Here is a 15,346-nt window from a genome sequence, read left to right on the forward strand (position 1 = left end):
TAACCGTGAGGTTCATACCTGATTTGGTTTCAGTGTCCAAAAAAAACTTTCCTTCCTTATACCGCCTCTTCCTACTTTACAGCTTCTTCTCAGATGGTTTCCTCGTTCGACTAAAAAAGAAAAAATCTCTCCATCAGCAATGCCCAGCCACAAGCTCTACACACCCGACGACTGACTCTCCTTACTCACCTCCACCCTCACTCAGCAAGCGAAGAAAGCAGAAAAAAAAGCGCCAAAGTGACCTTACTTCCTCTTCATCATCATCGCCTGCAAAGCCGGATGCAACGGCGGCGGAGGCCCATTCACAAACCTCTCAATCTCAATATCCGGATCCGCCTTTTCCAAATACCTCCGATACGCCGGCCTCTGCACCATCCTCCTCACATACTCCAACAAATCCTGATAACGACTCAAATCAATCGCCACAAATTCTCGAAACGTCGTCAACGCAAAAATCACCATAACATCCGCCACAGAAAATTCTTCGCCCGCCAACCACGGTTTTTCAGAGACGCGGCGGTCGAGTACAGAGAGGACTTGATGTACTTTTTCGAGATAGCGGATTAACATGGGATTTTCTTCCGAGAGACCGGCTGTGCGGAGGGCCATGACGCGGCCGATGGCGGGCTGTAAGGTGCCGTTGGTGAGGTGGTAGTAGAAGAGGAAATCTGCGTAGTTTTTTGCGCCGGGAGGGATGAAGAGACGGCCTTGGCCGTAGATGTTGCTGATGTATTCGATGCAGGCTTCGGATTCGGCGAGGAGGACTTTGCCGTCGTCGTCTTGGATGACGGGGGCTGCGCCGATGGGATGGAGGTTTTGGAGTTCGGGGGGAGAGAAGATTGGGGAGCGGTTGTATTTTTTTAGTTCATAGGGGATTTTGAGCTCTTCGCAGAGGAAGACGACGCGGTCGCTTTGGGAGTGGCCGAGGTGGTGGACTATGAGACCCATGGTTGGTTGGTTGGTTGAGGTGTTGTGTTTGTTTGGTATTGTTTGTGTGTGAGAGCTGATTGATTTCAATGTACGCACATTGAAGATGGAAGTACACGTACATACATAGGGGAGGTACATGTAGTTGTTCCAATTGCCCACTTGTTACATCATTGTTGAAGCTAAGAAGAGCTGTTTGGGATAGCGCTACAGCTGGAGATATATCTGCTAACTCCGAAGACTGGGCAATGATCTTGAGGCCTGGGGTTGTGATGAATACTCTTGTACGAATGCCAATGTCCTGTCGTATCTATTGCAGTTTGAGCAAGGACACTTATACGTATATAGGCTCGATCATGTCGATTTGTTATTGATCGCATCAAGTTTGGCTCTGCCCTTCGCAACCATATCCTTTGTCGAAGATGCATTATCCACGCGCTTGAGAGGGAGAGTAACATGGCCGGCTGATGTCTTGGAGAATATGGCACCCCAAGTGTGCAATCCACTCATGTCTACACCAACCATGGCTAGCATGTCCCAGACGACAGTAGACACCGTATCTGCCACAATCAGACCAGGATACTTCTCCTCCCAATGAGCGGCCCTCTGAGCAGCTCGCAGATTCGTGCAGAAGGTCGAAATAATCTTGACAGGCTCATCTTGCATCTTCGAGTGCACTTCTTCGACCTGCTTGTCAAGTTCGTCTTCTGTGATGCTGGCAAACTCTACGTTCACCCTCCTTTTGAGATGCGACTCGGCGACGATCTCGTAGCCCGCTTTACCGAATGTCTCTGTAATCTTCTGTTGGACATCATCCAGGTACGGCGTGACGAGCCCAAACCGTGGCTTGACACCCTGCTCAGCTGCCACCTGATCCAAGAGCTTGGTCAAGCCAATAACACTTGTCGTTGCCCTGATTCCTGTAGCTTCCTCAATCTTCTCGCATAGTCTGTCATCTGCTTCGAAGCCGAGCCAGCCAGCACTCGTGCCACTCCACCCGATCACATCTACTTTCGCATCTGCCAGTAATTTTGCAGCATCGATGATCTTGCCGTCATCGAACTGTGAGAGAGCATCGTCGGTCAAAGCGATCTGGGTGACTGGAAATCGTGAATAGTGGACGGAAACGTTCGGTATCGAAGTTATAATGGCAGTGGTAAGAGGCTCAAGGGCTGTGTTTGAGGACGGGACCAGGACGCCGAGCTTGATGGAACGATCTGGAGCCATTTTAGCAGGTGCTCACAGAATGCACCTCACACTCGTCCTCATAAATACCTGTACCTCCTAGTGCTTTGGAGGATGATGCAAAACTACAAGTCTCGCCGCCCCGCTTACGATAGGGCAACAAGCATGACGCAGAGACCCATTTTCCTCAGAATAGTAGCAAGGTATGATGGATGATGGATGGCCTTGGAAATCATCTTCATTCCAGCTGCTGAGGGCTGACACCATCCAACGTCGCCAAAAAGCAAAAGAAACATGTCGCTTCTGTGGATCGAACACAGTACCTCCAGATACCGCACAGAGTGGGAACGACTGTAGTGAACTTCAGTCTGGCGCTCTCCCAAGTGAGCTAAAGCGACTTGCAGCATGTCACATGATCAGAAGTATTGTATATGATCACGCAATGCATCCAGAGGCTGCGGGCGAAGGGGGAACGGAGGCGTGAAATGATAGGATCAGCAGGCGCAACAAGCTGTCGCCACATGCCGTCAACATAGAGCTTCGTCTCTTGATTCTGGCCGCTGGTCTGTAAGAATTGCGTGGCGCTGGCAGCAGAGGCTTGTCCATCTTAGAGCCATTGCATCCGGTGGTGTTTGGGAACGGAAGTGAGGTGGGTGGGCAAACTCTCACGCTGATCGCGGCGTTAACCGACGGAAGGCCAAAGTGGCCAATTCTCATGAACGTACCTTACCTTATGAATCTACTACATACAGCACCTTTCTTTGATTCTACACCTCACCGTCGCCGTATACGGCACCTTACCTTACCGTCGCCGTCGCCGTCGCCGTCACCGTCGCCGTCGCTATATATACCTTATTGATTACCTTACCGTCGCTTATAGTCTACGTTACCGCTGCCGCTGCTGCCGCAATATACGTCGTAGTCTATATACCTCGATAGTCTACTACCCCTCCGCCGCCTCCGCCCCTTCTACCGCCTCCGCCGCCTACCTTACTATTGCTCGCGCTTATGCCTCGCTATCGTAGTAGAACTATTAGAGCTCGCGGTAGTTAAGTACTAGATTACGAGCAGTTCCGCGAGTTTATTACTAAGTTGTACACTAATAGGTATACCTACTAGTCTATCCGTAAGGATCTCTTTACTATGTTCAGCGTCCGTATCGAGCTTAGTACGTTACGACGGCGGCTAAGTTTATAGAGGCTTACTAGAACGTATACGCTAGTACGAACCCGACTTGAATTAAGTAATACTAAGGCCCTATACCTCCGAATCGCTTATACGTACTACTACCTACGTCTTACCGATAAGGAGGCCTACTAGATTCTATATATTAACGGCTAGAATATTAGAAAGCGTACCTATCGGCGTATACGGAAAGAGCTAGGATTTATCAAATAGGTACCCTAGGAACGACAAGCGGAAGCGGAAGTAGAGATCGCTACTATACTCTCTAACGAGCTAGCTAAGTCGTTAGTTAAGACGTACGGCTATAGGAACCTCTATATATACCTACGCTCGAAGACTAACCTAATTAGGAGGTATACTACTCTATATACATTATACTTATAGCCGCTCGTAGGCTAACTTATTTATTCGCGTAGAGACCGTATCTACCGTATATACTAACTGCTTAACCCCGATAGGGTACAGCGCCGCCGCAATAGAGCTAGAGAGTACTATAGTACTATTATTATACCCGGGCTAATATACGCGCTTTTAATAGATACTTACTATAAGTTCGAGTACTAGGGTATTTAGATCTACGGTGCTATCGACGTTTACTCTCGCTATATATAGTAGCTCTACGTTAGAATTATAGGCAGGTCCGTAGTATTAGTACTCGCTTAGTATATAGCTACTCTACGCTATAGGGGCGTCGCTCTATTAATTCTGCGCTCGGACCGCGGAGGCGAGACTCTCTTAGCCGCGGACGCGTATTATATAGTTCGTCGTACTACGTACGATATAGAGAATAAGTCACTATAGAGCCGCGGTCTGCCGACGTTACTAGAGCTTACTTTTAACGAGTGCTACCGATATAGGACGAGTAAGATAAACTAGCGTATCGAGGCATAGTAGAATTAGTAGGCTAAAGCACTTAATAGATAGAGAGGATACTTCTACTCTCTTAATACGAGAGATTTATATAACCCTAACTCGCTCTTAGATCGCCTAGCCTTCCTAGCGGTATATATAGAAATCATACGTACCGTAGTAGTAGAATTCGCCTATATATAGAATATATATAAGATCCGGAAGCAATCGAACCGTCTATACTTAATTCCGGGTATTCCGTATATACTATATTACTACCTAGAGCTATATAGTACGGCGTCGTAGAGGGTACGTATACTAGAGGCTATTATCGAGACACTCGAACAGAGTCTAGAAGAGTTTAGTAAGTGCCTTACCCTTACCCCCGCTCGCTATGCTGCTTATTAATTCTAGGTGCTTATTGATTCTAGGTAGATTTAGAGGCTTTTCTGCCTAACGAGACATATAAGTAGTACAAGGTCAATCTGCTTACAAGCTATAGTCTCTCTCTACCTATTAGTAGAGCGTCCTTTAACCAATTGACCGGCGATCGTACGTACGAGTTAGTATATATTATACTACGAATATTGATTAGTAAGCATATTACCTCTAGGCAACTACCTATTCTTAGTAAGCTTAAGAAGCTACTAGCTATACGGAATTGGATCCCCTAACGTAAGAGATAGGAAGTATTCGTCTATACGCTATATAGTATACCGAATGTAAACTAGGACTATAGTATAGTCGATTTCGAGTTTATATAAGGGTAGAGGGGCCGCGGGGCAAGAGGCGGGGGCGGGGGCCGGGGTAAGTAAAAATTCTATTAGCTTTTCTTCGGCGAGCCTAGCTATAAGCGGCGACGAGGTAAAACCATTCGTATACTCGCTATATTACTTATACTTCCTCCCTCTCTTACTATATACTTTATAATCCCTATCGTAGCTATATCTATATTATAGTCGTAGCTACCTAAGTTATAGGCTAAGTACTGTCTAGTTTAGATATAGATCTACTATAAGACGACGTTCGGCAAGTTTACTTATTATAGCTAATATAAACAGCTGAATCCGGACGGTCTAATAGAGCGATTTATACGAGAGCTATTAACCGTACTCGAGATACGCCTTCGGCCTATACTAACTGCGTCGAATATACCGGCTCCGTTAGCCTAGCCTATACTAATAGTATTAGTACCGGCTCTACTAGTAAGGGTAAGTAGCTTTTCTAACGGCGAGATTTAATAAGTCGCCTAATAAGCTAGGGTTTCTAGACATTCGATATAATCCCCTAGTACGCGAATAACGAGCGTACTAGTACTAATACGTATTACCGATAGAGAGCCGCTGCCGTAGTCGCTCCCTATACCGGTACTAGACTAGTTACCTACCGTCAATAGTCCGCGCCGGCGTCGACCCCGACGACGACGACGACGACGTTAGCCGTAGCCTAGAGGTCGCTAACCGTCTACTTTACGTATACCTATAGGGTCTATACCTAGCGCTAGGTACTTAAACTAGACAAGAAGGCGAAGGCCGCAAAGTAGGAACTATAGGCGGCAGAGCTCGTACTAATAGTACCTAATAACTTTACTAACTCTAACCGCCTCGCCGAGGCCGAGGACGATAATACTAGCCTCGTAGACTTTCTACTTAGGCGTATCGACCCCGACGACCTTCCGGTATAGCTAATCTATAAAATCCCCGACTTTAAAAGTATAATACTAGCAACTAGCTTCGATAAGGACGGCAAACCCCTTAAGATGTTATAGAAAGCAACGAGAACACCTATCGTCGCGGACGCTATAGCTATATTCTAGATACTAGGGCCCCGAACGACCGCTCGCTTATATAAGGTTACTATCGTTATCTAGTTAAGAAAGTATCTACTGTCGCTAAAGCCGAAGAATCTAAAGCGTAAGGATAGGGGAAGTACTATAATTAACGAGCCCCTCCTCGAGTTATACTTACCTATAATACGCGAGCCTACCGTACTAATCGAGAGTATTAAGTACGACTTAGACGAGCTTTTTATTAAGAAAGAGAAGGGATTAGGGTAGATATACTTAGTAATTAATACGAGGCAGCCGCTAGAGGTATAGGACCTCTCGGATAACGGCGATAATACGACGATATAAGAAGGGGGTAGGTCCGGCGTAACGCTAGCAGTAGATAGCGACGGAGAGAAGATTAGTACTATAATAAGAAGGGCGGTAGCGGCAGCAAAGGCTCGGAGGGGTTAACTTACTAGCGCTCGCAGCCGTACTTATAGGTAGATAGGCGCTAAAGGTACTTAACTATATATAGACAGTATAGCTTTAACAGCGACGTACCCGGAGGGGGGGGGGGGGGGAGGCAATATTAGACGGTTCAATTACTACTTAATTCAATTATTCTATTTAATATATAGCTTACTAGACTATCGTATTACTAATAGTACTATTACTACTAGTACTATTACTACTAGTAGACGCCTAATCTAATATAGTCGGCAGCGCAATACCTCTCTTAGGCTACAAGCGAGTAGCGAGGGCATATATCTTACCGCTAACCTAATTAAATCTGCTCTTAAAGAAGCTAATCCAACTACGCGCGTACCTGTCTAAGCTATCTACTCGTACCTCGATAGCGGCGACTCGCCGAGTAAGACGTACTAGCTTACTGCTATCTATATCTTCTATAGGCTAACCGGCATTATACCCTACCTTTGCGTATCGCTTATAATAAGTATATATCTTACTATTTACCCAGTCTACCTTATACGGAACGGATAGGCCCGGACGAGTATAGTAATAATACGGATCTAGCGTATTAATCCCCTTATAAGTCTCTATAATTCGGCCGGCCTAGTCGAATTTCTATAGGTTATTCTTTATAACCTTCTTCTTCTTAGTATCCTCGCCGTTCGCCTCGTTAAGCTAGCCCTACTACTTCTCGGCAGCGCAAAACTAGAAATCGGCGGCGTTAGTAGTCGTAGGGCGGCGAGGGTAGGGATTAACGGGCGGGGTACTACTATAGAGAGAGAGAGAGTATTAGCAATAAGTTATAATAAGCGCCGAGGATAGCGCTACCGAGGACAGCGCCGCTAGCCGAAGGTTATACTTAGTATTATTATCTATTGTATTATCTATCTTATTACTCTTATCCGGCGTCGGATCTACCGTTAGATCCGGCGTTAGAGGCTCTATCTAACCGTCTGTCTAACCGTCTATCTAACCGTTTATCTAACCGTCTATCTAATCTACCGGATCTAAGTCGTCGTCCTCGTTATAGCGCGCTTTGAAGGCTTGTAGCGCTTCGAACGCAGTTATAGTATCGTTACCTTCTTATAGTATCTCGAGCGCGAGCGTTACGTTTACGATAATACTAGGCTTAGTTAGCGTACGCTAACAAGTACTATAGCGAGCGCACTCTTACTTAGCTTAGTAGAGTATAGTTGCGGTAGTAGTAGTAGTAGTAGTAGTAGTAGTAGTAGAAATATATATATAGTTCGTACTTTAATAGCGACGGCAGCGGCGGCGGCGACGACTTAATAAGTGACTTATAGCGACAAAGCGGTAGCAGTAACAAAGCTATACGCCGCATGCGGCGACGACGGCGACGGTAAGGTAAGGTGCCGTATGCGGCGACGGTAAGGTGTAGAATCAAAGAAAGGTGCTGTATGCAGTAGATTCATGAGGTGAGGTACGTTTATGAGAATTGGCCACTTTGGCCTTCCGTCTTAACCTCGGTCTGCACGTCGTTCCTTGACCCGTAACTAGCCAGTCCAGTATAGCTCACAACCTTCGCAGCAGCAGCCTTTTCTGCTTTTATTTGTCTGTGTTGATCTTGCGAATTGCCTAGGTACCTTAGATCAAGCAGGACATTTCCTTATTTCCACAATGATGTCCTCGCCTCTCCTTCGCCGGTCCCTCCCTACCCTCTCCAGTCGATCATTCACAATGTCCTCGCCGCAACAACGTCTCCAAGCGGTTGAACGACACTTCAGCGCATCCACGAGGAAGCCCAAGGAGATCCAGGACGCTTATATTCTCGCTGCAGTCAGGACGCCCACGGCCCTCTTCAATGGCTCCTTTTCATCCGTCTCTGCTCCCGAATTGGGCGCCACAGCCATCAAGGAAGCTCTGAAGCGATCCGATGTCCCCGCTGAGAAGATCACATCCGTATACATGGGCAACGTGATGCAAGCTTCTGTGGGACAAGCTCCAGCCCGGCAAGCCACTATCTTCGCTGGACTTTCTTCGTCGGTAGAAGCGACCACAATTAACAAAGTCTGTGCTTCCGGTATGAAGGCTGTTGCGATAGCCGCACAGCAGATTGAGCTCGGACAAGAGGAGGCGGTCGTGGCAGGTGGTATGGAGAACATGTCAAGAGTGCCTTACTATACACCGAGAGGACCGCAATTACCGGCCTTTGGGAACGTTACCGCTGAGGATGGGTTGATCAAGGATGGACTGTGGGATGTGTACAACCAGATTCATATGGGGAACTGTGCAGAAAGCACGGCAAAGAAGTATGAAATCAGCAGAGAACAACAGGATGAGTTTGCCATTGAAAGCTTCAAGAGAGCGGGCGAGGCTTGGAAAGCAGGACACTTCAAGGAGGAGGTTGTGCCTGTTACTGTTAAAGGAAAGAAGGGCGATACTGTGATTTCGGAAGATGAGGGCTATGGCAGATTGAAGGTGGACAAGGTAGCCACATTGAAGCCTGCGTTTGATCGAAGTGGGAAGGGAACCGTGACTGCAGCGAACAGCTCGAGTATGAACGATGGTGCTTCTGCATTGATCGTCACTAATAAGGCGTTGGCAAAACAGTACGGAAAGGGAAAGAGAGTGCTTGCGAGGATTGTAGCATATGCAGATGCTGCTGTGGATCCTATTGATTTCCCAGTGGCACCTGCCAAAGTCGTCCCAATTGTGCTCGAGCGAGCTGGTATCACGAAAGAGCAGGTCAAGGTGTGGGAGTTCAACGAGGCCTTTGCTGCCGTGATCAAGGCTAATGCCAAGGTGAGTGGTTTGATGAAAACCCGCTGCCAGAGTATGCCGACCAGTGCTAACTTGCTCTCAGATTCTCGGTCTTGGATCTGCCAATGTCAACCCCCGTGGAGGTGCAATTTCTCTCGGCCACGCCCTCGGAAGCTCAGGGTCGCGGATATTGGTCACACTTCTGCATCAACTGAAGAAGGGTGAGTACGGTTGTGCAGCCATCTGTAACGGTGGCGGCGCAGCGAGTGGGATGGTGATACAGATGGTGGATGCAGATGAGCTGTGAGCAGCATAAAAAAGCGCGCATTATTGTATAACGAAATTACGTCCAAGAGGGCTCAGTTGCCATCACATGTGATCGCTATTCATATCGTGCCTTGGTGGCGTTTTCGACGCGTTTCGTTCATGCGGGCTTGTTGCTAGGGTCTGCGATGGTTGTTTCTCCCCAGTCAGGCTTCCTCGTCGCCCACGACGGGAACAATCCGTCCATGAAGCACTCAACGCCTTCATGCAATTCTGACCACCGCCTCGTTGAAACTCCAAGGCAGAAATCAATAGCGACTATCTCGTGAACGTGCGCGAATGTTCGAGTCCTGGTCCTGCGGCACAGGCACGTTGGAGAAGGCGTCGGCGAATATCTTGTTGACCTCCGAGAACGAAACACGCCCTGAGACTTCAAACTGGCACTAGGTGTCCGTGTTGCTTTCTCTCCTTCGACGACAGCACCTGCCTCGGAGCAGACCACCACCACCACTACTACCACCACTACTACCGCCACCACCACCACCAACGCCCTCACGTCGACCAACACCCTCGGCCATCCGAACACTGGGGTCCTCGCAACGATCACGCGCTCCGAGCATCTCTATTGGTAAGTCCTCCCCCAGCTGGCGGACAACACGTGGGGGGCGGCAGCAGCAGCAGGTGGACTTGAGGGGCACGACAACGGGTCGCGAACTTGACAACTATCCCTTATTTGGCCATCATCTCATTGCGAAGACGCGACGGACGGAGGAGCGCGCATAAGCGCATTGACTTCCGAGAGGCTGCCCAGCATGGCCACGGCTTCCAACACGATCAAGGTGGTCGCTCGCTTCAGACCCGCCAACAAAGTCGAGCAGAGCAACCAAGCCGTCTCGATCGTCGAATTCCCCAGTGAAGACTCGGTGACCATCGATTCTCAGGAGGCCAGCAAGCCCACCTATACCTTCGATCGTGTATTCCCCGTCGGCACAGCTCAGCATGAGATTTTCGACTACTCCATCAAGAGTACCGTGGACGATGTGCTCGCAGGCTATAACGGCACTGTCTTCGCATACGGCCAGACTGGTTCTGGAAAGACCTACACCATGATGGGAGCAGGAAACTTGCACGATCCTGACTCGAAGGGTATTATACCACGTATCGTGGAGCAGATCTTCACCAAGATCATGCAGAGTGACAGCACCATTGAGTTCACTGTCAAGACCAGTTACATGGAAATCTACATGGAGAAGATTCGAGATCTTCTGGTGCCGCATAATGACAACTTGCCGGTACACGAGGATAAGCAAAAAGGTATATACGTCAAGGGACTGCATGAGTTCTACGTGGGGTCAGTGGACGAGGTATACGAGGTCTTGGAGAGAGGTGGCCAGGCTCGCGCGGTGGCATCCACCAACATGAATCAGGAGTCCTCGCGATCGCACTCCATCTTCGTGATTGAGGTGACACAAAAGAATGTCGAGACTGGATCTGCACGCTCTGGACGCCTGTATCTGGTAGATTTGGCGGGTTCAGAAAAGGTGGGCAAGACAGGCGCAAGCGGTCAGACCTTGGAGGAGGCCAAGAAAATCAATAAGTCGCTCTCTGCACTGGGTATGGTCATTAATGCCCTGGCGGAAGGCAAGAGTCAGCACATTCCTTATCGAGACAGTAAGCTCACGAGAATTCTTCAAGAGTCTCTGGGTGGCAATTCGCGGACAACGCTCATTATTAACGCCTCGCCAATGTCATACAACGACGCAGAGACAATTGGTACAATGCGCTTTGGTGAGCGCGCAAAGACTATCAAGCAAAAGGCCAAGATCAACGAGGAGCTCTCACCTGCTCAGCTCAAAGCAATGCTCAAGAAGACACAGACACAAGTTTCAACATTCACTGCATATATCCAATCGTTGGAGAGTGAAGTTGGACAATGGCGCAAAGGCGAAGCTGTACCAAAAGAGCGCTGGATACCCGCGCTGAGCGCTGGCTTCCAAATTGCAGCAGACGTTCCTCCTCGCTCGCAGACTCCTACTAGCAGACTGAAAAGTCAGGATGGCGTTGGCACACCCAGATCGGAAAGCCGACTTGATATTGAGCGGGTCGGAACGCCAAGCCTGGTGCTTGATAAAGATGAGCGGGAGGAGTTCTTGAAACGCGAGAACGACCTCCAAGACCAGCTTGCAGAGAAAGAGCGGGAGCTTGAGGCTGCTCAACAGGCCGCACGCGCAGCGCAGGAGCAGCTTAAAGAGAGCCGGTCCACTCAACTAGACCTTCAGCGTAATAACGAGAAGCTCTCGGGCGAGACCGAGTCTTTGAAGAGAGAAATTGAAAGAATTGATTTCGAGACGAAGGAGGCTAGTATTACAATGGATTCGCTGCGAGACGCCAACTCGGAGCTCACCGCAGAACTGGACGGACTCAAGTCTGAGCTATTGGATGCACGAATGTCGGCAAAAGAATCATCGGCATTACTGGACGAGAAGGAAAGGCTCAAGAAGGAACGCATGGCTCAGATGATGGCTACATTCGATCTTGGAGAGGGACTGATGTCGCACAACGAGATGCAAATCGGAGAGATGGTACAGCAGGTACAAAGTCTGCTGGAGATTGCCGACAATGGCGAAGCTGTGGCTCCAGATGAGCTCTCTAACCTCAAGGACCGATTACTTGAGGTTCAAGGACAAGTGCGACAAGCAGACATCAGCGCCAGCAGTCATTCGGACAACTCGCAGGTCGCTCTTCTAGAGCAGAAGCTATCTCAATTGCGCCAGGAGCAGCAAGAATTGCTTGAGCGCCACTTATCGGCAGCGGATGTCGAAGAGCTCAAGCAGAAGTTCTCCGAGTCATTGTCCGAGCAACAGAATGGGGGCACTCAGTCTGCTGAGACACACGAGATGCTCTCCCGTCAGAAAGAGGAGAACGCGCGTCTGCGCAACGAAGTGGAAGCGCTGAGGAAGCAAGCTGTGAATGGTGCTAACGGAGGCACTCTGGGCAAGCAACTCGCGGACTTTGATGCCATCAAAAAGTCACTCATGCGCGACTTGCAGAATCGATGTGAACGTGTTGTGGAGCTGGAGATCAGCTTGGATAGTACTCGTGAGCAGTACAACTCGATCCTACGAAGCAGTAATTCCAAGGCGCAACAGAAGAAGCTCGCGTTCCTTGAGCGAAACTTGGAGCAACTCACAATCGTGCAGAGACAGCTGGTCGAGCAGAACACGCAGCTCAAGAAGGAAGTTGCCATTGCCGAGCGCAAGCTGGTGGCTCGTGGCGAGCGCATAAGAGGTCTCGAGGGCCTTGTTCAGGAGAGCCAGGAGAAGCTCATGCTCGCTAACCACAAGTGCGTTACCTTTATTGAAAAGAACATGTGGAATACGTTACTGACTCTTGCAGGTTTGAATCGCAACTCATGGCTGTCAAGGAACGCCTCGAAGCTGCGAAGTCTGGCTCCACTCGAGGTCTCCCCAACTCGCCCGCACCCTCCCAATTTAGTAACACTCCTTTTGGCCGAATAGCCAAGCCTCTTCGCGGAGGCGGTGGCGGAGGCGACGGACCCAGTCTTGCACCCACGTACGCTGGTCTGCAGCAGGCAGCTTCCGACAATGGCGGCAACAAGCGCAGCAGCTGGTTCTTTAGTCAGCGATCATCCTAAGCAGAATTTCAAGCGAAGATAGTGATACCGTGCCTGCGCAGAAGGATAGGAAAATGAATGTCAATATGTATAACACGGCTGCAGACGGTGAGAGAGAGGAATGGCGACGACTGACACGAGATTGAGGGACCGAGAGAACTGCATAGGATAGGGGTTATGTTTGGTCGCTCGCCGCTGTTCATCGCATGCGGCACACGATACCCAGGATGATTTTCGTCATGATGGAGAAGGCGTTCTGGCTCGTCAATGGGAAGGCGCTGTAGAGGATACATGTATGGAGCAAGTAGAGCATTCAGCGGTATCTAAGTCTCGATCATACTTTTTCGTGTCATGTTCGCGTTCTTGTCATTCTCGTCCAAGGCAAGTGGAGCCGACGGTAAGGCGGATTTCCCTCCAGACTCACACATCCATTGCGGCCAATGTCTATACCATTCGTCTGCAGGCGCTGTCGCCACGGGCTGCTTCGTCAGACTATACGCGACGCTGCTGGCAAGCGACATTACACGCGACCATCTTTTGCACCGAGACCCATCCTCGACGTCAAGCACATTCGCAACAACCCGGGATTGTACGAGCAAAACTGCATCGATCGCAACTATGGCCCATTTGCGAAGAATGGCTGGCGTACATTGGAACTGCACGAGAGGTTGACGAAACAGCAATCCGAACTAAATGAGTCGCGGCGGAGAAGCAATGTGATAGGCAAAGAACTGAGTCGACATGCCGCGAATGGAGGCGACGATGAGGGAAAGACGGCATTGCTAGAAGAGGCGAAAGCGCTGAAGGCGAAGCTCTCCGGCTTTGAGGCAGACGAGAAGGCCATGCACGAAGAGATGCAACGGCTGGCATGGGAGTTGCCCAATCTGAGCTCGCTGGACACGCCGGTGGGAGATGAGCCGCAACTCAGAGCCACGATCGGCGAGAGATTGTCGACCAACACGAGTGGGAAGAGCCATGTGGACATCGGTAAGGAGCTCGATCTCCTCGACTTCGAAGCCAGCGCGACAACGAGCGGATGGGGCTGGTACTTTCTCCAGAATGAGGCCGCTCTGCTTGAGCAAGCTCTGATTCAATATGCTCTCTCAGTCGCCATGAAGCGCGGCTGGAAGGTCATGACACCACCTAGCCTAGTCTACTCCCACATCGCCAGCGCATGTGGGTTCATGCCGAGAGACCAGCATGGCGAGACACAAATCTACAACATTGAGCAGCAGCACGTGCAGAACAAGAACGACGATCGGCCTTCCCTCGTCCTGGCGGGCACCGCGGAGATCCCCTTCGCTGGCTCACAGGCCAACAGGACATTGCGCGCAGAAGATATGCCTCTCAAAGTTATAGGTCCTTCTCGCTGTTATCGCGCAGAGGCTGGCGCTCGAGGTGTAGACACGAAAGGATTGTACCGTGTGCACGAATTCACCAAAGTCGAAATGTTCGCTTGGACTCTCCCGCCATCTGACCATGAGGCAGATCGCTTCGGAGATGTGGAGACTCCTCAAGCCGAAGAAATCTTTGCAGAAATGCTCGAGATCCAAACGGAAATCCTCACATCACTCGGCCTATATGGAAAAGTGCTGGAGATGCCTAGTACAGATCTTGGTGCGAGCGCTACAAGGAAGGTTGATATTGAAGCTTTCTTTCCTTCAAGATCGTCGATCAATGATGGCTATGGAGAGCTTACATCTGCATCCATCTGCACTGACTACCAAACCAGACGACTGGGGACGCGATTGAAAGGTGCAACGGGACGGCTGCTGTGGCCGCACACAGTCAACGGGACCGCAATGGCTATTCCGAGAGTTCTAGCTTGCATACTGGAGAATCATTGGGATGAAGAGAAAGGAGCGGTAGTTGTGCCCGAAGTACTTCGAGCGTATATGCCTGGCGGCATGAAATGCATCGAGCGAAATAATGGAGGGGCATGAGAGTGTAGGAATGTTAGAGCAAATCCTCGCTGCCCTCAGCTTTACTGCTTCCAAGCTGTGCTGTGCTGTGCTGTTCAGTCGAGTCAGGTTGGGGGCATCAGCACTATCGGTCCCAAATGACGGGAACCCAGCGAGTGACACCGCCAACATCACCTGTCTCCTGTCGTGCTCCTTCCAACCGAGATGAGCGGCTGTCGAAAGGTGACGGAGTGTGAGTGATACAGAACAACCAGCTCTGCCCGTATGACCGGCCACTTGTGTGTCCTACCCTAGGTATATACATGTACATGTACCTCTCAAGTACAGAAAACTGTAAAACGCAACGATATCACATGTAACAACTACCTACCTACCTCTCTCCTCCCCGAGCACCAGTAAGGTAACCAGCAAGCACATCAT

General features: G+C 49.6%; 5 protein-coding genes and 1 non-coding gene across 6 annotated transcripts; 3 read left to right on the plus strand and 3 right to left on the minus strand.

Moving 5' to 3' along the window:
* Window positions 1–54: 54 nt before the first annotated feature.
* Window positions 55–948, minus strand: SEPMUDRAFT_63288 (glutathione S-transferase; the record flags this gene model as incomplete). The annotated part of the gene is made up of 1 exon (XM_016909632.1): window positions 55–948. The coding sequence occupies one exon, from the start codon at window positions 946–948 to the stop codon at window positions 244–246; it is 705 nt and encodes a 234-aa protein (XP_016762797.1). The 3' UTR covers window positions 55–243.
* A 333-nt stretch (window positions 949–1,281) lies between these two features.
* On the minus strand, window positions 1,282–2,154 carry SEPMUDRAFT_63290 (uncharacterized protein; the record flags this gene model as incomplete). The annotated part of the gene is made up of 1 exon (XM_016909633.1): window positions 1,282–2,154. The coding sequence occupies one exon, from the start codon at window positions 2,152–2,154 to the stop codon at window positions 1,282–1,284; it is 873 nt and encodes a 290-aa protein (XP_016762798.1).
* A 253-nt stretch (window positions 2,155–2,407) lies between these two features.
* Window positions 2,408–2,510, minus strand: SEPMUDRAFT_t24. The gene has a single exon. It is a non-coding gene; the product is annotated as a tRNA-Phe (tRNA).
* Window positions 2,511–7,969: 5,459 nt separating this feature from the next.
* SEPMUDRAFT_124780 (acetyl-CoA-acetyltransferase) lies at window positions 7,970–9,464 on the plus strand. Its single transcript, XM_016901936.1, has 2 exons — window positions 7,970–9,148; window positions 9,210–9,464. Exons 1-2 carry the CDS (start codon window positions 8,084–8,086, stop codon window positions 9,411–9,413), a joined length of 1,269 nt encoding a protein of 422 aa, XP_016762799.1. The 5' UTR covers window positions 7,970–8,083; the 3' UTR covers window positions 9,414–9,464.
* A 453-nt stretch (window positions 9,465–9,917) lies between these two features.
* SEPMUDRAFT_148316 (kinesin-domain-containing protein) lies at window positions 9,918–13,241 on the plus strand. The gene is made up of 2 exons (XM_016904845.1): window positions 9,918–12,713; window positions 12,767–13,241. The coding sequence occupies exons 1-2, from the start codon at window positions 10,183–10,185 to the stop codon at window positions 13,023–13,025; spliced, it is 2,790 nt and encodes a 929-aa protein (XP_016762800.1). The 5' UTR covers window positions 9,918–10,182; the 3' UTR covers window positions 13,026–13,241.
* A 203-nt stretch (window positions 13,242–13,444) lies between these two features.
* Window positions 13,445–14,947, plus strand: SEPMUDRAFT_115947 (seryl-tRNA synthetase; the record flags this gene model as incomplete). Its single annotated transcript, XM_016901208.1, has 1 exon — window positions 13,445–14,947. The coding sequence occupies one exon, from the start codon at window positions 13,445–13,447 to the stop codon at window positions 14,945–14,947; it is 1,503 nt and encodes a 500-aa protein (XP_016762801.1).
* Window positions 14,948–15,346: the final 399 nt, after the last annotated feature.

This window comes from Sphaerulina musiva (genome assembly GCF_000320565.1).
Source record: "Sphaerulina musiva SO2202 unplaced genomic scaffold SEPMUscaffold_3, whole genome shotgun sequence".
NCBI lineage: Eukaryota > Fungi > Ascomycota > Dothideomycetes > Mycosphaerellales > Mycosphaerellaceae > Sphaerulina > Sphaerulina musiva.